The following is a 23,847-nucleotide window of genomic DNA, read 5'->3' on the forward strand; positions in this document are numbered from 1 at the left end:
AGAACAGATCCATGGGGGTGGGGGTGGGGTCTCTCGATTCTTGGGGAGACTATACCTTGATGTATTATTTTGGAAAACAGTTTGGCTCTATTCCCAAACTTGAACATTCACATATTCATAAACCCAGCAGTTTCTCCTGTTGAAATTGTGGAGAGGAGAATGAGGATAGAAAGTAAACGGAGAGGCCAATAAGGAAGACAGAGCCAGTCTATAAAAGAGGCTGGCTGTGGAGGTAGACAGCAGGTGTTCAGCTCAACAGACTGAAATCAACAAAACACTAGAACAAGAAGGTCATAGAAAATGACATCCAAATGGGTAGTAAGCATATTAAAATGTGCTCATATTTATTAGTTGTTAGGAAAATGCTATAACCACAATGAAGGACCAATACACACCCACCAAAATTCAGAACTCAGAATTCTTATATAAGGCTGTGGGAGTGTAGATTTGTACAACCACTTTGGAAAACTCTATGGCTATCTACCACGAGACCCATCAATTCTATTTCCAGGCACATACCCAACAGAAATGTGTATAGACCTGTACTGAAAGACATGTACAGGAACGTTCGTAGCAGCAATATTCATAATAGCCAGAAACAGGTGACAGCCCAAATGCCTGTCAGCAGCCAGATGGACGCTTTGTGGCATATTCACACAATGGAATGCTATACAGCAATGAAAACAAAGGCAATACAGGCACATATGATGTCTCGAAAGAGTATACACTAAATGATTCACTTTTCCTAAAGTTCAAGAACAGAGATGAGGATGGTGCTGAGCTACAGGGAGGAGAGCAGTGACTGGCAAGGCCAGAAGGGGTGCTAGGTAAGTTCTGTTTGTCGATCAGAGTGGTGATAACTTTCACTTTGTGAAAAGACATTTCTCTGTCCACTTAGGATTTGTGCATTTTTCCGTATGTATGGTATACGTCAATTTGAAATTCACATTTAAAGGGAGGGATTTAGAAGAACTGATAGGACATGGTGACTGGTAGAGGTGGATGGAGAAGAACAGAAGGGATCTAGCGTGACTCAGGTTTTGGCCTGAGCAACTGGGTAAATGGCATTATCCTTTATTGAGATGGGAAAGAGCAGAGGAGTCAGCGGGGCAGGAGGGAGGTGGGAGAGGGAATCAAGTTCAGCTTTAGACATGCTACGTAGAGGTGCCTATCAGGCATTCAAGTGAAGTTGTCAAGGAGCCACCTAGAGATTCAAGTTTAGAGCCCCAGGGAGCAGAGCTGCAGATGCAGATTTGGAAGTCTTTGCTGTGTAAATAGAATGCAAGGGGTGAGCCTGGATGAGATCTCAGAGAGCAGAAACTGGAGAGAAAAGAGAAGTCCCGAGAATGGAGTGGAGGAGGGGGACTCGAACAGCTGGCCTGGTGAAAGACGAGAGGCACAAAGGGAGCAGCCAGAGAGCTAGGAAGAAAACTGGGAAGGCATAGTGTCCAAAGGCCAAGTGGTTTCAAAGAAACGGGAATGATCAACCGTATCTAATGCTGCCAATAGGTCAGGATGAGATCTGAGAATTGATTACTGGATTTAACAACATGGAGGTCACTAGGGAACTTGCCAAGGGCAGTTTTGTGGAAGGGTGTACCTGAAGCATGGACCACCATTTGTGGTACCACGGATGGGAGGTGACGACAGGAAGGCATGAAAGACAGCTCTTCCAGGAGTTTGCTGTGTGAGTGAGCAGAAAAATGGGGCAGGAGGTGGAGGACACTGTGTGGGTGGGGATTTTTAGGTGGGAGTCGAGGAACAGTGGATAGGAAAACCTTGTCCTATCCATTGACCTTGGGGCCAAGTCATTGAATAGGTGGGAAGGGGGCGAGATTGCATATGCTTGGGGCTTCACCTGACTAGTTATAGGAAGGACAAGATTTAAGCAATCGGGGAAAGGTAGCCATGCAGATAAGGCATTGCCTGAGAAGGCTGATAAAGGCTAAACAACCCCTTCTCTTCCTCCTTCCTTAGCCAGGCTCCAGCAGGTAGATTCAAAGGTTTCTTGTAGGATAGAAGTTCCTGCCTCAGCAGGGGCAAGGAGGCCTTGGGGCTGGGCTGGGCTGGGTGTGGCACTCTCCCTGCCAGCTTCTGCAGCCTGGGACAGGAACAAAAACCTGTGGGTGCCTCGGACCACAGCAGAGCTCACAGAACCTGCGGGAGCCAGGCTGACCCGCCAGCATGGTAGAGTTCGCGCCCTTGTTTGTGCCGTGGGAGCGCAGGCTGCAGACACTTGCTGTCCTACAGTTTGTCTTCTCCTTCTTGGCACTAGGTAAGTTGGGCTGCACTGTGGGACAGGAGACCACCGCACTCAGGTGGGGCAGAGCAGCCACACCAGGTGCACACAGCACATTGATGGTGGGAAGACATTTATCCTAAAGGGGGCTTTGTTGTGCTCAGAGCCCCTGCCCAGGGAGAACCCCTGGGCCTGCCCAGAGGCTTCTTGGGGGTGGAATGGGGTAGAAGTCACCGTCTGCCGCTCTGGGCAGGTTACTTACTCTTCCTGGATTGCACTGTGGGTTCTCCTTTGGCACTTGGATGAAGACCAATCTGCAGGCTGCCAGGTGGTGTGGGAAAGCCTCTGGGCGATGAAGGGAGAGTTCTGGGCTCTGCAGCCTGCTCAGAGAGGAGGGATTTCCTTCTGTGCGCTCAGGGAGGAGGAAACTGGGGCTGGTAGTAGGGTAAGTGAGAGAAACAGGGAAAGAACAGGAGGGCGGGGAGAAGGTGCAGGCTGAGAGTGGACTGTGGAGTGGGCATGCTGGGTACCAGGAAACCCGGAGTCAGACTCAGCTGGGCAACTGACCAGTTGCGTGACTTTAGCCAGCCCATGCCTGACCTCTCCAAGCCTCGACTTCATCATCTGCAGAACGGGGACAACAATGCTGGCCTTGCAGGGCTATTGTGAAGGAAATGAAGAAATGTGCTGACCTCTGCTCAGCACAGACCTGGCCTGGACCCTGGGCTGGGCTCACAGTGGAGGGCATGAGCATGGCCCTTGCCCACCCTACCACTGCTTTGTGGCCAGAGAGATGACCCTTCCCCAAACAACAGCTCTGCTGAAGGTAACGTTTTCTAGGAGGGCCTGGATCTGTGGCTTGGGAAGGGAGAATGACTGGGAGTCCATGGGATTTTTCCTTTCATCTGCTGGCACCAGACAGGGTAGGAACTGCTGCCTCCAGGGCTGAGGTTCAGCCTGTACACAGATACCACTCTCCTGGTTGTTAAAATGTTGACACACTCTGAACACATTGCTCAGTAGCCATGTCTCTCTCTCTGTCTCTCTCTCTCTCTCTGTCTGTCTCTCTCTCTCTCTCTCTCACACACACACACACACACACACACGTACTTCCTCAGAAACTCCCCCACAATTTTGTAGCTAAAAAACTCCCCCTTGGGAAAGCAGGCCCTCCAGGACCCTGCCCTAGCATCCCTTCTGGTTGAGCTGTGTCTCTGTTCTAAGGGTTTTTAGACATTTTACACATCCCTGTATACCCCCTTTGCACAGATGAGCCAAACAATCAAGGATTTGCCTCCAGTAAGGGCTGAGAAACCATCAGTCAGAGGGGAATTCCACACTAGGCCTGGTCTTAGCCCTGATGCACCCCTGATTATGGGGCGGCCAGGGGCTGGCCTCTTCCTCTCTCCCTCCTTCTTTCAACAACAAACGTCACTGGTCACTAGAGGCAAAGGAATCAGAGCTCAGCAGGGTTTGGGAACACTGCGTAGTTCAGAGTGGCCACAGACAAAAGGCAGGAGCGGGAGGGACAGGGCCAGCTCTGGGGCTCCTGGAGGCCAGGCTGAGCTGCTTAGACTGTGCCCGAAGTTATGGGGAAGTCATGAAGGGCTTGAATAACGGGAGGCACCTGGCTGGATTTATCTCTGGGAAAATGGGGCAGAGGATGAACAGAAAGAGAGCAGGAAAGGGTCTCCCTTTGCTTTGAGATCCCAAAAGATGGAAACTAGAACAGTTTATCCAACCAGTTGTCCCCATTGATTGAGCACTTGGTGAGTACAAACAACTCTCCTGGGGAGAAGGGGGACAGGCAGGGGATGGAGTGAATTAGGCGGCCTGGTGCAGTGGGAGAAAGTGAGCTTTGGAGTTAGGCCTACCTAGGCTCAACGCGTGCCCCCAGTGATACTGGGCTGGCTGCAGTCCCTCTCCGGGCCTTCGTCTCCTCCTTGAATGCCCCGGAAGCTGCTGTCTTCCTCCTGGGGCCGAGGATTGGACAGGACAGTGCTGCTAGTGCCGGTCCTATGGGCAGAGTTCAGTCTGAGCAATCTCACCTACCTTCCTCTCAGACCCCTGTCCCTGACAGCTCCTTCTTCCTTCCCCAGCCGAGATCTGCATTGTGGGCTTCATAGCCCTCCTGTTTACAAGATTCTGGCTCCTCACTGTCCTGTATGCGGCCTGGTGGTATCTGGACCGAGACAAGCCACGGCAGGGGGGCCGGCACGTCCAGGCCATCAGGTGCTGGACTATATGGAAGTACATGAAGGACTATTTCCCCATCTCGGTGAGTATTGAGGCTGGTTGGGGTGGCGGAGGGAGTTGGCTGGGCTGTGATCAGGGCCAGAGTGCCCACATCTCCACAGGAGAATATGGCCCTGCATGCATTGACGAGGGTAATGGGCTGGGAGGCAGGAGCTAGGGCCTCCACTACTATGTGACCTGGAGAAAAGTCCAGCTTCTCTCAGATCATGGTTTCGCATCTGCAGGGATGCGGGGCCAATATGTGGATTGATGAATGTCCAGCATTTGAAGGAGTTCTGTGGGGTATATGCTGTGAGGCATGCCTATGTATCTTAAAGGCACAAACCCATCAGCAGCCCAGGCTTGGGAGTGAAGGTAATAAACTTACAGGTTCTAAGGACCATCTAGCCTCACACTTAACATTCACCAGAAGAGGAGGCTGACACCCAGAGAAGGAGGAAATGTCACCAAGGTCACACAGCAAGTTCTTTTACAGATTTCCAAGTGTGTACACTGACTGTGGGCAAACAGACAAGGGAGAGAGCCCTGAATTGTTTTCAGATCCTATCCTGCCCCTGACTCTGGCATGTGGTATATCTTTGGGCAAAGCTTTATCTTGTTCTGAGGCTCAGTCTCCCCATGTATCTAGTAAGTAGACTGATTCCTCCTCCTCTGCATGCCTTCAAATCTCTGGCTTTCCGACTCCTGTCACCTTGTGGTCATTGTAGACACTGGGCCCTGGACTTGAAGGTGTGTCCAGAGCAGAGCAGATCCCTGGATTTGAGTGAGCAGATCTTTCGGCTCCTTCAACGGAATCCCAGGCAATTTAAAGCCTTGATCTACGCAGCCAGGCAGTGATGGTTTATTGGCCAGAAGGGATAGGATGGGGAAGGCAGTGGGGATGCAGAGAAGGGACAGGCAGAGGCAGTTGGCCCTCCTCTGGAAGCAGGAGAGAAGAAAGGGGTAAGATACGGCCCGTGGAGATAGGTAGACTAGATTCTGATCCCAAGTCTGCCCCATACCATACCAGCTGTATGATCGTAGGTAAGTTGGTCTCTCTGAGCCTCAGTTTCCTCATATGTAAAATGGGGATAATGCCACATACCTCACTGGGTTGTGTAGATTCAATGAGACAAAGCAAGTAAAGCACTTTGTAGGTTTTCTTTTTTTTTTTTTTTTCGAGATGGAGTCTCGCTCTGTCACCCAGGCTGGAGTGCAATGGCGTGAGCTCAGCTCATTGCAACCTCTGCCTCCCAGGTTCAAGCAATTCTCCTACCTCAGCCTCCCGTGTAGCTGGGACTACAGGTGCTAGCCACCATGCCTGGCTAATTTTTGTATTTTTAGTAGAGACGGGGTTTCACCATATATGTTGGTCAGGCTGGTCTCGAACTCCCGACCTTAGGTGATCCGCCCGCCTCAGCCTCCCAAACTGCTGGGATTACAGGCGTGAGCCACTGCACCCGGCTAGCACTTTGTAGGTTTTCAGTAAACAGGTAGCTAGTATTATTTTACCTTGGCAGTGGGACTCTGAGGAAGTGTGGTCGTGACCTCGAGTCTGGGGAGGACTCTGAGAGCCCAAGCCCTGCTGCTCTGACCTCCACACCTACGTAACTTCTCCCACCCCGCCTGGGAACCCTACCTCTTCCTGTCCCATCAGAAACAAGGTCTCCAGCTTGCAAAGGGGGAGGGGTAGAGGAAACAAGCCCACCAAAGTTAAGCAATTTGTCTGAATTATGGGAACGCAGGGTGGTTGGGGTTCCTGCCTTGCTCCCTAATGAGAGTCCAGGGGCCCAAGAAAGACTAGCAAAGGCTGAGCCACAACTGGAATGCAGGAGCCTCTAGCACCGCACTGAGCAGGGCCTCCAGGGCAAAGGGCAACGGGGATGCTGGGCAGAGAGCGGGCAGCGGCTGGCAGAGACTGCCGTGCTCACGAGGGGTGGTAGATGTGGTAAGGCAGAACATGGTCTAGCCTGGGGGGCTCAGGATGGGGGCAGTCTCCCCTACCCCTCATATGTGTTTCCTGCAAGGCCCCCTTCTGGGTCTTGTCAGCAAAGAAACTTAGGGCTTGCTGAGTTCTGGGAGCAGTCATGGACGTGTCAGGGGCAGAGTCCTCATCCCCACCCCAGGACCTCTGCACTTTGAGATTCACTTTCCTTTCCTGCCTCTCCTCTCTCCAGCCTGGGCTTCCTCTTCTGTGCCAGGAAGGTCAGAGTTTCCCCGGGAAAGTGTGCTGTGGCCAGCCTGGGGATGTGTGTGTGACATCAGGGACCAAGCCAAAGAAAACCTGAAGCAGGCTCTGGCCTCCAGGAGAGCTTCAGAGGTTCTGACTCTGGTCTCACTTCCCACTCTTGAGCCAAATCCCAAGCTCACCGGGGGGAAAAAAGAAAAGCAGCCTGAAAAGGCAAACACACAAGCACAGGCCCAGACACTTGTCGCAGTGTGAGTTCTGAGCCACAGCCTGACATTCAGCACGGCTAAAGCAGAAGGCAGGCCTGCAGAGGAGGCTGGGGAGGCCCTCAGGTCAGAGGGTGGAGGCCATTGGAGGCCATTCCGCAGGACTGGGACTGCTCACCTGAAAGTTCTCCCGGGGTGTCTTCAGCCAGCCCAGTGGCCTCAAAGGACAGCATCTGGCCCTCTTTGCACCTGGAGCATTTCCAGTTGCGGGTCTGGCAGAAATGCTGAGGCAGCTCTGCGCCTACCCTATCAACGTCCGTCCTTCCTGCTCCTTCCCCAGCCAGGTGGCTCTTGAGGAGGATATCTCAACCTTAGTACTGTTGACACTGGTGGGACACAGGCCTTGATTTGCAGAAATTCTATGTGTATCTTTTTGTTTGTTTGTTTGTTTGTTTTGGTTCTGTTTTTGTTTTTTTCGAGACAGCGTTTCACTTTTGTTGCCCAGTCTGGAATGCAGTGGCGTGATCTCGGCTCACTGCAACCTCCACCTCCCAGGTTCAAGCGATTCTCCTGCCTCAGCCTCCTGAGTAGCTGGGATTACAGGTGCCCGCCACCACTCCCGGCTGATTTGTATTTTTTTAGTAGAGACGGGATTTCACCATGTTGGCCAGGCTGGTCTCGGACTCCTGACCGCCCACCTTGGCCTCCCAGAGTGCTGGGATTACAGGTGTCAGACACTGCACTTGGCTCTGTGCACTGTGTTTTGTTTTTTTGGGTTTTTTTTTCCCAGGATCCTTGCTCACCGCAGGCCCTTTGCAGCACCATCTGCCGAGGGTGACAATGCCACTGAGTGGCCAGCAGAGGGTGAGATGATGTTCATTTTGACTATGTCCTAAGCTGGGCCTGTGGGGTGGGGCTGTGGCCTGCAGACTCTCTTTCCATAGACCCTCCCACCCTCCCACAGGCCTTTACTGCCCAGGCCCTGCAGGGATCATGGGGTGAGCAGACAGTAGGGAGCCTCATTCCTGGGCTCAAGCAATCCTCCTGCCTCAGCCTCCCAAGTAGCTTGGACTACAGACACGCACCACCACAGCTTTTAAAAAAATGTTTGTAGAGATGGAGTCTCACTGTGTTGCCAGGCTGCTTGGCCTCCCAAAATGCTGAGATTAGAGGTGTGAGCCACCACACCTATCCCACACCTTTTAAATATACTGAAACCCTGAATTTCATACTTTAAATGGATACATTTTATGGTGTATAAATTATATTAACTAAAAGCAATAACAGCCCCCAGAGCCTAGTAACCTGGCTGTGCCCTTCTCCGGGCCCCACTGCCTACTGCACACCCAGCCTGCCAGGGCGTGCACCCGGGCAGGATTTTCCCCAGACAGCCATCTGTCTTCGCTTAGTCACACTCCCCTCGCCTAACAGAACTGAGGGAGGGAGACAGACCACAGCACTTCACAAACCTCCCCTCTTCTTTGTTTACCCCCCTTGAACCCTGTAGCAACCCTGCCAGGGAGGCGTTATCAGTGTCCTGTGGGACAGAAATAATTAAGCCACGGAGGGGACAGGGGCTTGGCAATGGTCATGTGATGAGCCAGCGGCAGAACCTGGGTCTCCTGACTCAAGGTTCTTTTTCCCACTAGTGGAACCCTGGTGACATGCCAGGATAGGATTGCGGTCAGGGAGCCTTCCTTCTGAGGCTGTACCAGCCTCATCCATTGGGCTCATTCCTTCCTTCCTTCATGCCATACCCTTTCCAGAGCATCTCCTCTGTTCCAGGCCTGCACTGGGGACACAGATGCATCAGATACATGGTCTGTAATCTTCACAGGGATGTTGTGATAGATTTGGGTCCAGGGGGCAGACGGAAGAGGTTAGCACAGAAAGATACCAATAGAGACCACATCTAGGGAGGTGCAGACCACACCGCAGTATCCAAGTGCCTGCACTGTGGGAGGGCCTGTGTCTAGGTCACTGAGCCAGTATTAGCACATGCATCTATGTGCACGTATCCAAGTTCATGGTCTGTGGGAGCACAATAGATACATGCACGTAGATGCCCATTCTAATATTGGCTCAGTGACCTAGACACAGGCCCTTCCACTCACCAGGGTGTTTATGCACAAATGCTTTTTTTTTTTTAGATGGAATTTTTTGCTCTTGTTGCCCAGGCTGGAGTGCAATGGTGCGATCTTGGCTCGCTGCAACCTCCACCTCCCAGGTTCAAGCGATTCTCCTGTCTCAACCTCCTGAGTAGCCGGGATTACAGGCACCCGCCACTACACCCAGCTAATTTTTGGTATTTTTAGTAGAGATGGGGTTTCACCATGTTGGCCAGGCTGGTCTCCAACTCCCAACCTCAGGTGATCCGCCCACCTTAGCCTCCCAAAGTACTGGGATTACAGCCGCCCGCCACTGCGCCCAGCGAATTTTTGGTATTTTTAGTAGAGATGGGGTTTCACCATGTTGGCCAGGCTGGTCTCCAACTCCTGACCTCAGGTGATCTGCCCACCTCGGCCTCCCAAAGTGCTGGGATTATAGGCGTGCGTCACCGCGCCCGGCCACAAATGCTTTTTTATTAAGGGCGTAATCATTCATGCATACATGCGTTTGTTTACTTATTTATTTAAAGTAGGTAATACCTTTTGTTCAAAATTCAAAAATGTTGGCCAGGCATGGTGGCTCATGCCTGTAATCCCAGCACTTTGGGAGGCAGAGGCGGATCACCTGAGGTCAGGAGTTTGAGACCAGCCTGGCCAGCATGGTGAAATCTCATCTCTACTAAAAACACAAAAATTAGCTGGGCATGGTGGTGAGCGCCTGTCATCCCAGCTACTTGGGAGGCTGAGGCAGGAGAATTGCTTGAACCCAGGAGGCAGAGGTTGCAGTGAGCTGAGATCACGCCATTGCACTCCAGCCTGGGCAACAGAGTGAGACTGTCTCAAAAAAAAAAAAAAAAAAATTCAAAAATAGACCAAAGGGTAGGTGTGAAAAGTCCTCATTCCACATCATGTCTCATCTCCCCAGTTCCTATCCTCAGAGGCAACCATGACTACCAGTGTTTGGTGTATCCATATAAAGCAAATGTGTTTTTCCCTTCTCTGCACAGTTGCAACACTCTCCACGCATTGTCCCGCCCCTTGCTTTTCCAGTTAACAAGCTGCCGTGGCCCTTTTTCCCTATCAGGACAGAAAAAGCTGCTGTACTTCTCTATGGTGACACAACGGTCCATTGTGTGGATGTTTCACAAATTGTCTAAATAGGCCCTGCTGATGGTCATTTAAGTGGATGACAAATTTTTGATATCACCAAAACCTGATGCTTCCGTGAATAACCTTGTTCAGGTGTCATTTTGCACAAGTGTGAGAAATTCTGTAGGCTAAATTCCTCAGCAGTGGAGTTGCTGGGTTAAAAGGTCAGTTATACTTTTTGGTTTTGGTAGATATTGTCAAATTGCGTTTATGGAGGTGCAAAATTACCCTCCCACTAGCAGCGAATGAAAATTTATAAGCAAGTGTTTCCATGCATTGAGTTAGATAGGTTTTTAAAGAAACACCACCAGGCCAGGCATGGTGGCTCACACCTGTACTTTGGGAGGCTAAGGTGGGCAGATCACATGAGGCCAGGAGTTTGAGACCAGCCTGGGCAACATGGTGAAACACCCTGTCTCTACTAAAAAACACAAAAATTAGCCAAGTGTGGTGGCATGTACCTGTAATCTAAGCTATTCGGGAGGCTGAGGCGTAAGAATAGTTTGAACCTGGGAGGTGGAGGTTGCAGTGAGCTGAGATCATGCCACTGCACTCCAGCCTGGGTAACAGAGTGAGACTCTTGTCTCATAAATAAATAAATAAATAAATAAATAAATAAATAAATTGCAGAGGCCATGTCCAGGTCAAGGACAGGAGAATGTGGAGCTGTTCAGCCTGGATGGGGCAGACAGACTCCAGGCCTTACAGATGTCTCCAGTCTGCTCTGAGAGAGGGCAGTCAGGCCTCTGCTGCTCCCCAAAGGGAGCAACAAGAACCCTCAGGGAGTCACCAGCTGCATCTTGATGACAGGAAGAATTTTTACACTGGCAAAGCTGTGCCAGAGGGGAAAGGCTGGCCTCTGACCTGAGGGAGTGCACATTGCAGGGCCTGCGCAGTCCTATCAGGGAGCCCTCCCGATGGGGTATGTGGGATTGGGCCAGAGACCTTGGGGACCCTTGGACTCTGATGGCCGGGATCTTCCAGACACAAGGCACTGAAAAGGGTGGCCCCCGCAATTCCTTACAATCACCACCCACAGCGATAGTCTTTGCAGATTCAGCTGCTTGGCACAGCCCATCCAGTAACCGACCAGGAGCAGCATTTGTTAACTGAGTTTCTTCCCCTTTCACCTTCACCCCACTTCACCTAGAAGCTGCTAATGACAGCAGCTCTCTCTCACTCAATCTACAACGTCTGTTGGATGCTGCTACACTCTCATGCTGCAGGCCTGGCCAGGCCCAGGCAAGCTGCTGCGATGGCTGGGGAAAGAGAGTGGCCAAGGGGCAATGAAGGCCTGGCGAGGGAAGCAGAGAGCCGCAGGGTGCCATGCATCATGCATACGGGTAAACAGGGCTAGAGCTTTCCACCCAACAGGACTCGCTCCTTAGATGGCCTAAAAGTCTCATTCCCACATCTGAAGTGCCAATTTTTTGCCCCAAGACATCCACTGGGGGATTGGTTCCAGGACCCCCGCAGATACCCAAATCCACTGATGCTCACGTCCCTCATACGAAATGATGTAATATTTGCCTGTACCTTATGCACATCCTCCCATATACAGTAACCCATCTCTAGAATATCTATGACACCCAATACAATGGAAATCGTATGGAATGTTGTTTAGGGAATACTGATAAGGGAAAAAAGTCTGTATATATTCACTACAGGTGCAACAATCTATTTTTTTCTGAATACTTTACATCTGAGGTTGTTCAAATCCATAGATGTCTCATGGATATGGAGGAACATTGATTTTTTTTTTTTTTTTTTTTGAGAGTGAGTCTTGCTCTGTTGCCCAGGCTGGAGTGCAGTGGCACGATCTCGGCTCACTGCAACCTCTGCCTCCTGGGTTCAAGTAATTCTCCTGCCTCAGCCTCCCTAGTAGCTGGGATTATAGGCGCCCGCCACCACGCCCAGCTAATTTTTGTATTCTTAGTAGAGATGGGGTTTCACCATGTTGGTCTCAAACTCCTGACCTCAGGTGACCCACCCGCCTTGGCCTCCCAAAGTGCTGGGATTACAGGCGTGAGCCACCGCGCCTGGCCGGAACACTGTTTTTCTTAAAATGGGGCTGTTTCAGCATGGCGGTGGCCCCAGGTGGCCTTTTGGTGTCTTCATGTTGTATCCTGTCCAGGTGGTGTTGGTATAAATAATTCTAGGCTCCATCATACCTGAGTTTCTCAGTAGCCCTAGGAGGTAACAGGGACAGGTCCAAATACTCTATTGCCACTTTACAAATGAAGAGCCTGTAGGAGAGGGAAGCAATTTGTCCCAAGCCAGCATCAAGTCTGTGACACAGCCAGCACCATGGTATGTCCAGGTGCTGTCACACACCATATCTGAATCTTCGTAAGAACCCAGGGTGGTCAGACATATGGATGAAGACCTGGAGGCTCAGAGGGGGGTTTCCCAAGGTCACACCAGTGAGTGGCAGAGTCAGGGTTGGCACACAGGCCCCGCCCTGGCTCAGCAGGTTGCCGTTCCTGCAGCTGGTCAAGACTGCTGAGCTGGACCCCTCTCGGAACTATATTGCGGGCTTCCACCCCCATGGAGTTCTGGCAATCGGAGCCTTTGCCAACCTGTGCACTGAGAGCACGGGCTTCTCTTCGATCTTCCCCGGTATCCGCCCCCATCTGATGATGCTGACCTTGTGGTTCCGGGCCCCCTTCTTCAGAGATTACATCATGTCCGCAGGTGAGTCTTTCTACCCCTGAGCAGCTCAGGAAGGTAACAAATTTTCGGAAGGGTTGCCAGTAGTTCTGTACTTCTTCCAAGAGTGTGTGCAGTAGGAGAAGGAGGCTAGGCCCAAAGAAGCACTTCCTACAGCACCATGCTGGGCGCTGAGGCCATCAGGGGGTTGGGAAGAGGGAGAGGACTCAGGCAGCTCCTAGCTGGAATGGGGTGCAGTGGGGGAAAACCCCAGGCCTCAGTAGGCATTGCTGGTGATCTCTTTATGGGCTACATGTACTTTCATAGCCCCTATCCCTCACCCCATACCTGACCCACTTTTCTCTTTCCCCAGGGTTGGTCACATCAGAAAAGGAGAGCGCTGCTCACATTCTGAACAGGAAAGGTGGCGGAAACTTGCTGGGCATCATTGTAGGGGGTGCCCAGGAGGCTCTGGATGCCAGGCCTGGATCCTTCACGCTGTTATTGAGGAACCGAAAGGGCTTCGTCAGGCTCGCCCTGACACACGGGTATCAAGCCTCTGGGAAGAGCACTCTGGGTTCAGTTGGCAATTGGCAAGGATTTTATTTTGGTGGGAAGACGGCAGAGACGAATGCAGATTCTATTTTGGTAGAGATTTTCAGTCCATTCACAATGAAGATTATATTTTGGTGTCTCATGCCCAAATACCTAGAAAAGTTTCCACAACGGAGACTCAGCGATCTAAGAAACTAGGTGGCAGTGAACATATTCCACAAAGCTGGCACTTGATCTGAGACCTATGGTATCTAGAAGAGTGATATTTGGGGTACATTTCAGAGCTGTTCTCCCTCCTTGGGGTGAAGCATCCTTGAGAAACATGAGCCAGCTGAGGTGGGAGATACTTTTCGAGGAAAAACAATGCAGATTTTTATACCTGGGAGGACTCTCTGAAGCATTCTGGTCTACCTCTCATGGTGCAACTAGGAAGTTGTGGCCCTGCAAGGGACCTGCCCAAGGTCAGAGAATGGTGCTGCGAAGGTCTGGGAGATAACCCAGGCCTCCGCTTCCAGCCCAGGCGGCTGACCTCTGCTCCATTTCTTGGTCACCGAGTCCCTGCAGGAAGCTAAAGGGCCTTTCAGCTTGTGCCTTCTCTGGGGCCTCCCACATGCCCTCTTTCCTCTATTTGCTTCCAGGGCATCCCTGGTGCCAATCTTCTCCTTCGGGGAGAATGACGTGTTTGACCAGATTTCCAACTCTTCTGGCTCCTGGTTGCGCTGTATCCAGAATCGGTTGCAGAAGATCATGGGCATCTCCCTCCCAATCTTTCGTGGCCGTGGTGTCTTCCAGTACAGCTTTGGTTTAATACCCTACCGCCGGCCCATCACCACTGTGGGTAAGGCCAGGACCAGGCCGGGAGGGAGGAGGCCATACGGACAGGGCAGGTTGTGTGCTGCAAGGGGACATGGAGATGAGCCAGATTTATTCCTGCCCTAATGGGGCTCACATTCTAGACTGGGAAACATACACACTCAAGCAGATAGAATAGAAGACAGTTTGGGATAGGAACTGTAGCAGAGGTGCCAACAGCAATAGTTGTGACCAATTGCTGAGCACCTGCTGTGTGCCAGGCACTACACTAGCTGCCCTACATGAAGCAACTCAGCTTATCCTAACAACCTTCAAGGCAGGATTTTTTTTTTAAGAGTTTCGCTCTTGTCGCTCAGCCTGGAGTGCAATGGCACATTCTTGGCTCACTGCAACCTCCGCCTCCTGGGTTCAAGAGATTCTCACGCCTCAGCCCCCTGAGTAGCTGGGACTACAGTCGCTCACCACAACACTCAGCTAATTTTTGTATTTTTAGTAGAGATGGGGTTTCACCATGTTGGCCAGGCTGGTCTCAAACAACCACAAGTGATCCTCCTGCCTCAGCCTCCTAAAGTGCTGGAATTACAGGCATGAGCCACTGCGCCTGGCCATACCTTCAAGACAGGAGTTACTATCCCCGTTTCACTGAAGGTAAACTGGGGCTCAGAGAAGTTAAGTAACTTCCAAAATATCACACTGTTTTTGAATAACAGGATTGAGGTTTTTATTAAGATCATTCTGACTTTTTACAATGCCAGAGAAGGAGGATTTAATTATTATTATTATTTTTTTTTTTGAAACAGAGTCCTGCTCTATTGCCCAGGCTGGAGTGCAGTGGCATGAGCTCAGCTCACTGCAACCTCCACCTCCCAAGTTCAAGCGATTCTCCTGCCTCAACCTCCAGAGTAGCTGGGATTACAGGTGCGTGCCACCACGCCTGGGTAATTTTTGTATTTTTAGTAGAGACAGGGTTTCACCACGTTGGCTAGGCTGGTCTCAAACTCCTGACCTCAAGTGATCCCCCAGGCTCAGCCTCCCAAAGTACTGGGATTACAGGCATGAGCCACCACGCCTGGCCTCCGACAGACTTTATAGAGAGAAGTCCATTCATCTCATCTCCATCCATCCACTTGCTAATTGAGCAGACTTGGTAAACCCCTACATCATGACCTCCCCTGCGTTGTGTAGCAATATTTTCATGAATTTTAATACTTCTGCTGCCTCCAGAGCTATTGCCAGAAGAGAGCACAGAGGAACTGCCTTCCCAGCCAGGCAGAACCAGAGAAAGGGATGAGTTAGGTCCTTCCTGATTCTTCCCTGGGATGAGAGAAGCCACTGCAGGTCAGCGTGGAGGGCTAGAGGGGAAAGAAGAGCTGCCTGGGCTATGAACACACCCCATCTTAGAAATATAGCCGCTTCCATTCATGGCATCTTGGCTCCCCAAATCATATAGCCTGAAGGTAAAGGGCACATCCCTGGGGTCTAAAACCTGGCAGTGGTTCTTCCTGGCTGTGTGACCTTGAACAAGTCAGGCAACCTCTCTAAGCCTCATTGACTCATCTGTCAAATAGGAGTGACAGGTTTTTATACCCATAGGATAAAAGGGAGTATTTCATGTAAAGCACCTAGTGCATTGCCTGACACATTGAAATCCAGCCGTTGGCTGGGTGTGGTGGCTCGCACTTGTAATCCCAGCACTTTGGCAGGCCGAGACGGGCAGATACCAAGGTCAGGAATTCAAGACCAGTCTGTCCAATGTGGTGAAACCCCGTCTCTACTAAAAATACAAAAATTAGCTGGGCATGGTGGCGCATGCCTGTAATCCCAGCTACTCAGAAGGCTGATGCAGGAGAATTGCTTGAACCAGGACGCAGGAGGCGGAGGTTGCAGTGAGCTGAGATTGCGCCACTGCACTCCAGCCTGGGCTACAGAGCGAGACTCTGTCTCAAAAAAAGAAAGAAAGAAAGAAAGAAATCCAGCCATTGTTATTATATCAGAATCTTGGAGTTGCCATAATGTCTTAAAATTCATTACCTGAGATTAGGGTTGGAAGGAATGTCAGTAAGAGCACTTTTCTGCAGGGATGAACCATGGGGGTGGGCACCTGCCCCAAGGGCCCCTTGCCTACCCTAGGCCACTGTACACCTCTATGTCTTGCAGTGGGGAAGCCCATCGAGGTACAGAAGACGCTGCATCCCTCGGAGGAGGAGGTGAACCAGCTGCACCAGCGCTATATCAGAGAGCTGTGCAACCTCTTCGAGGCCCACAAACTTAAGTTCAACATCCCTGCTAACCAACACTTGGAGTTCTGCTGAGCCCAAAGGGCAGGGCCAACATTAGGGAGCCCAGCAGGAGGTGCTGTGCTCTGAGAAGACTTCCTGGAGGTGTTTGTTGAACATATCTGCAGAGCCTTCCCAGACTCCTGCAAATCCAACCCATATCAGGCTGTAAGTCAGAGCAGGCAACGCAGAAGAGGAGACCAGACTCTGGCACTGCAATCTGCACTCCTGCTGCAAGACCTCTGCAAGCCTCCTGCTCCTTGGCTTCTGTCTGCTCATCAGTGAAATGGGAGAGAGGGCTGGAGGAGAATGGTTTCTGAGGTCTCTGTTCTCTGTTGTAATGTCACTCAAACATTATAAAAGGAAATGCAGGGAAAGAAAGAGAACAGCAAGATTTTTATTCATCTGACCTTGAGTGATAGCACAAAAGAAGCCACCAGCTCCAGTCCCTTCTCCTACAGGACCCATCATCTTGCACCCTGGATGTCCCAGGTCCTCCCTCTCCATGCTGGACAGGAGGGGTGGCCAGTAAACCCCTGCACTCACCCTAGGTAGCTTCAAGCTTCTGGGTTCTCTGGGTGATGGAGCGGCAGCCAGAGGCACACAGAAGCTGGGTAGGGAGGACTGTGCTCTGTTACCGACTGGCTGTGTGACTGTGGGCAGGCCTCTTTCCTCTCCTTCTGAGCCTCAGTTTTCCCACTGACTCTGAGTCTCAGCTCTGACACTACATAGGCTGAGAGCTCCATAAGGCACCTCTTACTCACCCTTTGTAACTTCAGCCCCTGACCTTGCCACACAAAAAGGGGGCTCCATAAATGTTAGTTCAATAAATGAGAGAATTATATTTTAGCATGCTTGTCTTTCTTTCTACCTCCAACCAAGAGGACTGGTCAAAGCCTTACCCTTGACCCCCTAGCCTGGCCCTGGGGCCCTATCTCACCTTCCCAGAAGCTGGATGAGACTGAGTCAGAGAAGACCATGCTGATCGCTTCTTCCTGATGCATCAACCCTAAGCTTACCACCGCTGGCCCCATTCTGTTGGGAAAGAAGCGGGGGTCAATTTGTTCAGACACAGGGCAGGCCAGCACAGAGAATGGAAACCAGATGTGAGATGTGTGCATGTGTCTGCAGGGGTGTGGGGGGTGCAGAGGGATGAGATGGGGACAGACACCCTGACCAGAGTTCTAGATTCCTAGATTAGGGCTGTGCATCAGTAGGGAGAGAACAGAGGTGGGTGGGTTGGACCAGGGTTTGTGACTCTTCCTCACCCTCTAGTGGGGAAACAGACCCTTCCCTGCCAGGAGCAGATCACACCCATAACCACAACATGGAGCACTTAGAGAAGTGTACATTTGGGTTTCAATCCTGGCTCTGGCTCTGCCACTTTTCAGTGATCCTGGGCAAGCCACATCTCCAAACCTCAACTTTGTCATTTGAGAAATAAATACTATAGTATCCACCTTCAGTGTTGTGAACAGTTCATGAGATAACAAGATATTCCGTGTCTTTTGTGGCATGATGTGCAGTATGTGTGAATTAGAAACCAGGTGACAAAGGTACCCAATGTCTCATGAAAGTGCCTCTTATTATCCTATTAGGCAGAGTGGTATAAGGGTCACCAGAGGAGCAGGAAGAAGAAGCAGTGGAGTTTAGAGAAGGGAGGGATGATTTACAGCCAACGGGAGGACTTGGAGGAGGTGACATGTGGGCAGGACCTTGAAGGAAGGGGGAGATTTGCAAAGGAGATAAATAACGGCCCGTAGTAATTACCTACCGATGTATAAGGAACCACTTCAAAACTTAATGGCTGGCCGGGCATGCTGGCTCATATCTGTAATCCCAGCACTTTGGGGGGCCAAGGTGGGTGGATCACTTGAGCCCAAGAGTTTGAGACCAGCCTGGGAAACACGGTGAAACCCCGTCTCTACAAAAAGAGAAATACATACAAAAATTAGCCGGGCATGGTGGCTTGTGCCTGTAGTCCCAGATACTTAGAGGACTAAGGTGAGAGGATTGTTTGAGCCCAAGTGGCAGAGGTTGCAGCGACCCGAGATTGCACCCCCGTACTCCAGCCTGGGCAACAGAATGAACCCCTGTCTCAAAAACAGCAAGAACAACAACAACCACAACTTAATGGTTGAAGAGCGCGAGGATTTATTACTTCTCACAATTCTGTGGATTCTCTGGGTGGTTCCTCTTGGGTCTTGCAGCTTGCATCCAGCCAAGGGGTCAGCTGGGCCTGGGACAGCTAGGGCTGCTAGAGGGGCTGGGCCTCTCTTCGCACATGGACACTGGGCCCCTCTCTATACTGAGTGGTCTGTTAGCATTCGCTGGTGGCTGATTCCAAAAGATGAGAGCCAAAGCTGCACGGATTCGAGTCCTAGGCTGCACACCTCACAAGCATCACTTCTACTGCATTCTGTTGGTCAAAGCAAGTCACAACCCAGCAGATTCAAGGAGTAAGGAATAGGATCCCCCTCTGGATGGGAGGAGCAGCAATGTCATATTACAAAAGGGTGTGGACACATGCAGGGATTCTTACTGCCATCTTTGCAAACAATCCACCAAAACTTAAAAACTAAAAGCCTGAAGCACAAGCACTCTCCACCCCAGGCACACACACCCTGGAATTCCCTGTGTGACCATGGCACCACCACTGTGTATCCCGAGGATCCCAGCTCAGCCTTGCATCTCTGCCCTATCTCCCTCTTGCTCTCCCCTGTTGATCCCTCATGCACAGCCACAGTGAGCTGCCTAAAACACAAAGTTGACGGTGCCATTTCCTACTCAGCATCCTTCCAAGACCCTCCATTGCTCCTAGGATAGGGTTTGGACCAGTCTGAATCCAGAGGATCAGGATCCAGCAGGAACCAGAGGATAATTTGAGGAGGGTTTAAAAAGGAACCGTTTTTTGGGGTGTGTGCACTGTTTCCATCCTGAGGCCTGGAAGGATGAATGGAAGCAGCAGTTCCTGAACCAGGAAGACTCATGTGTGGGGGCCATTGCTGGTCAAGGGGCACGAGCAGGTCTGGTGACCCTGCAAGGGAGGAGCCAGGAGCAAGCATTCCCACCTCACCTTCCTCCATTCAGTGTGCTGCCAAGTTCCCCACTGCCTGAGCCCAACTAGAAGCTGGAGGGAAGGAGGGCCTGTGGCTGCAGTCCAGGCATGTAGGCCTCCTGGGAAAGGGAGAAGGGCAAAGACAGGCAGAGTGGATCTGGAGGGGTCAACGGAAGACGGAACATGTCCACTTCCAAGCCCGAGCTTCTCAGCCTGCCATTTGCCACTCTCCAGCATCTGGCCCAGCCTGTCCATCCTCATCTCTCTTCCTCCCTTACTCCATGCTCCCATCACTCGGAACCATTTGCATTTCTTTGTCTCAGCTACATTGTCTCACCTCTGAGTGTTTGCCCATGATGTCGGATGCCATGAAATGCCATCTCCTCCCCATTATCTCCCCCTTGTCTGGATAATTCCTACTCATCCTCCAATACTGATTTTATCTGTGCAAAGAAGTCTTTCCCAGTGCCTCTGGTTGAGAGGGGTTTCCTCTGGCTTCTCCAGACTTTCCATTCCTCTGCCACAGCCCTTAGCACCCTGGGGAGGAGGTGTTGCTGTCCAGGTAAGTGCTGCGCCAATGCCCCTGCCTCTAGTGCACTCCCTCCAGCCTACCCACAAACAGGACCTGCATCCTGTCTCACAAATAAAACCAAACTCTCAAAACGGTCTCCAATGCCTTGGGATAATGCCTAAACTCCTCCTCAGCCTGCATTCAAGGCCTTTATCATCTGCCCTCTAGACCCCACCAGCCTCACCTCTGGACCCTCTCCCCTTGCCACCTGTCACTCCCGCCCCCTTCGCTGCTCTCTGAATATACTCTGCTCTTGCACTGGCTTATTTATGGGCACACCGTTCCCTTCCTTCTGGAACACTCTTTCTTCTTGGTCTGGTCAGCCTCACTCACTTCCAAAGGTCGCCTCCTTTGTCAAACCTCATCCTACACTTCCACCCTCAAACTCTGCCCTTTGCCCTGAATCAGCCCTCTTTTGCACTATCTTCAGGGATGAAAGGGTCATAGTCATTCACAGGTGAGTTTACTTCTCTGTCTCCCAGTGGACTGGGAACCCCCTTAGGCCCTTATCCATGGTGGCTTCAGCCCCATTCAACCCAGCTCCACCGCCAGCACAGGACCTCAGCATCCCCAGTGAGTGGGAGGTGGTTGAGTAAATGAATTCTCACATGTGCGCTTCCTCTCAATCCCACCCACATGAGGCCTGGAGCAGGGATCAGGGGAAGAAGACTCAGGCCTTGCCTCTGAGGTGATTAAAGTAGTTCTGCATCACTGCATGACAGATCACTCCAAAATTTGGCTGCTTTAAACAACAAACCCTCATCGACTCTCGGTTTCTGGGGGTCAGGTGTCTGGGAATGGCTTAGTGGAGTGGTTCTGGCTCAGGGTTTCTCATGAGGTTGCAGCCAGGCTGGGGCTGGGGCCGGGGCTGTGGTCTCTGAAGGCCTGAGTGGGGCTGCAGGACCTGCTTGCAGGTCTACTTGTGTGGCTGTTGGCAGGAGGCTTCTGTTGTTTGCTATGTGGGCCTCTCCACAGCGCTGCCAATGACTTGGCTTCTCCCAGAGTGAGTGAGCCAAGAGAAAGGGAGAGGCCACACTGCCTTTTATGACCTGGTCTCTGAGTCTCACACTATCGATTCCACCTTACTTTCTTGGTTAGATGTGAGTCACTAAGTCCAGCCCACACTCCATACAAGGGTGTGAATACCCAGGGGTGGAGTCCCTGGGTGCCAGCTTGGAGGCTGGCTGCTACAGTGATGGTGGATGAGCTTCAGAGGCTAGACTGTACCACACTGATGCTGTTTACTTCTGCACAGGGCAGCTTGCCTTGGAGGACAGAGACTGAGCCAGCCATATAAAGGGGACCCAGAGGGGTGGGAGCAACAGTTTGAGCAAAAGCTGCAGGTAGGAATGATGACTGTGACCGCACCCCACCCCCCCAGCCTGGGCTAGGATGGAGTACAAGGTGGCCATTAGACAGACGGGTGCCAGGATGGGATATGGGAGTAGCGGAGAGGCTTGAGGGGCCAGAGGGGAAATGTCTCTCCTTCTTTCACAGCAACCTTGGAGGCTTCATGTTGAAGACATCAATAGCACAAGATGCAAGGTGTATAGAGCCCTGATCTCAGAGAAGGGCTGCCCAAGAGAGCCACCCAAGCAGGAATATCCATGCTGGACTTCGCATGTGCAAAAACACGCCCTTTTACTGGCTCAAGCCATTGAGATAGGATTGTGTTTGTTATGGTAATTGGCCTCCCCGACTAATGTGCCAGGAGTTATCCACGTAAGGACTCAATTATTACTTTAGCACCTCCTAACAACTCTCAGGGGCCCTCAGAGCCTGCCTCAGAGGCCTCACCCTTATGTGGGGAAGGCAGCCTCCTCCCCTCCATACACACACAGATAAAGGCAGCAGAGGATGGCAGGATGTGTCAGGCATGGTAGAGAGGGTCAGAGGCCCTCAAGTAATGGGGACAGCTAGAGTCTCCTCTGGAAATCAGCCTGTACTTTGACCTGGGGAGAAGTTCTCAGACATTATTTCCCAAGGGGACAAAGGGCCTGCTGAGGCACACTCCCTCTGATACTGCTTTATGGTGACTTGGCCAGGGGTTGGCCAGCATAGCACAGCCAGCAACCACGTGGCAGGGACAAGGCTGCAAGTGCAAGTCAGGTCCGCTTGCTGAGTCTCAGCTCCCAAGGGGACTGTGCTTTGTGAGGGTTCAGAAGCAGGAAGGAGGGAGAAGGGCATCCAGATGGAAGCTGCTGAGTGAGCAAACACAGAGGGGAGGGAAAATGTGGGGCACACGTTGGTGATAGCTGCAGGTGTGAGTCAGGGTGCAAGGGTGAGTTTCAAAGAAAAGGAGGCTAGAGGTAGGTCTCTTTTCAGAAAACTTTTATTGAGTCCTTGCTATGTGCCAAGTGCTGGGGACAGAGTGGCAACCAAGCTGGACTGGGTCCCTGGCTTTCCCTTGTCTACTGACTGGTGGAAGCCAAATGTCCAGTCAAGGAGTCAGGAATTTCTCCCAAAGGTAGGGAGGAGCCCTGGAAAGTCCTTGAGCTGGTGTAGGTCAAGGGCAAGGCCACATGGGCAAAAAATGCCTTAGGTTGAACCGGGCATTTGTCTTAATGACCTCACAGAAGGGCAGAGTCAGCACTCTGAGCCATTTACTGAGGACCTACTATGTGCTAGGATCTGGATGGGATGCTCTACATGTATTATGTCAAACACACCCACAGTGACCTCTTTATAATAGATGAGGTTCATTTGTCAGAAAGGCTAAAGGACTTTCTGGAATCCTGGCCCCAAGATATGGACTGCCTGCCCAGACAGCTATCACATGCTCCTCACATTCTGCCGGGTTCTGGCCTCAGACCCAGCAGAATGGCACAATGGAAATGGCAGAGGCCGGAGAGCCAGCCTGGCTGCGTGACCCTGTGCAAGTCAGGTCCAGTTGCTGAGTCTCGGTTTCTTCACTTCTAAATGCCCTTCCCACAAAAGGGTGTTCAATAAATGCCAGTTCTTCCTCCCTCTCCCCCTTTATACATTCCAGGAAATGGTTTTTGAAAGACCTGTGAGAGTTTGTGTCTATCACAAATGAGGTTAGGGCATTTCTTAGACTCTAGAGTCCCTTCACCCCCTGCTGGAAAATCAACCTGTTTCCCTTTTCAACAGTTGAACTGGTGTACATCTGGTCACATCTTTAGCAATAGGGTGAAGAGAAAATGAGGACAGGCAGCTCGTTTCTGGCAGCCCCTTTTAGCTTTTTTTTTTTTTTTTGAGACAGAGTCTTGCTCTGTTGCCCAGGCGCAGTGGCACAATCTCGGCTCACTGCAACTTCTGCCTCCCGGGTTCAAGCAATTCTCTTGCCTCAGCCTCCCAAGTAGCTGAGATTTCAGGCACATGCCACCAAGCCCGGCTAATTTTTTGTATTTTTAGTAGAGATGGGGTTTCACCATGTGGGCCAGGCTGGTCTCGAACTTCTGACTTCGTGATCTGCCTGCCTCGGCCTCCCAAAGTGCTGGGATTACAGGCTTGAGCCACTGTGCCCAGCGTCAGCCCCTTTTAAAGGGAAACTTAAAAGAACAAAAAACAGCCACAAAACTGTCCCTATCAATAACATGTCAATGATTAAAGATCAAAAGAGACCCTCCTCTTTTTTCTTTTTTTTTTGAGACAGAATTTCGCTTTTGTTGCCCAGACTGGAGTGCAATGGCACGATCTTGGCTCACCGCAAACTCCGCCTCTCAGGTTCAAGCAATTCTCCTGCCTCAGCCTCCTGAGTAGCTGGGATTACAGGCCTGCGCCACCACACCCGGCTAATTTTGAATTTTTAGTAGAGATGGGGTTTCTCCATGTTGGTC

General features: G+C 51.3%; 1 protein-coding gene across 1 annotated transcript; it reads left to right on the forward strand.

Moving 5' to 3' along the window:
- Window positions 1-3,716: 3,716 nt before the first annotated feature.
- On the forward strand, window positions 3,717-17,261 carry MOGAT2 (monoacylglycerol O-acyltransferase 2). Its single transcript, XM_054439834.2, has 6 exons — window positions 3,717-4,008; window positions 4,339-4,517; window positions 12,615-12,819; window positions 13,148-13,322; window positions 13,968-14,167; window positions 16,300-17,261. Exons 2-6 carry the CDS (start codon window positions 4,494-4,496, stop codon window positions 16,452-16,454), a joined length of 759 nt encoding a protein of 252 aa, XP_054295809.1. The 5' UTR covers window positions 3,717-4,008; window positions 4,339-4,493; the 3' UTR covers window positions 16,455-17,261.
- Window positions 17,262-23,847: the final 6,586 nt, after the last annotated feature.

Source organism: Pongo pygmaeus, chromosome 9 (genome assembly GCF_028885625.2).
Source record: "Pongo pygmaeus isolate AG05252 chromosome 9, NHGRI_mPonPyg2-v2.0_pri, whole genome shotgun sequence".
Classification (NCBI taxonomy): domain Eukaryota; kingdom Metazoa; phylum Chordata; class Mammalia; order Primates; family Hominidae; genus Pongo; species Pongo pygmaeus.

Coding starts and splice junctions, on each gene's coding strand:
- MOGAT2 (XM_054439834.2), top strand. CDS start 4,494: ATGAAGGACTATTTCCCCATCTCG. Junction 12,820..13,147: donor AGATTACATCATGTCCGCAG/GTGAGTCTTTCT, acceptor CTCTTTCCCCAG/GGTTGGTCACATCAGAAAAG. Junction 13,323..13,967: donor AGGCTCGCCCTGACACACGG/GTATCAAGCCTC, acceptor ATTTGCTTCCAG/GGCATCCCTGGTGCCAATCT.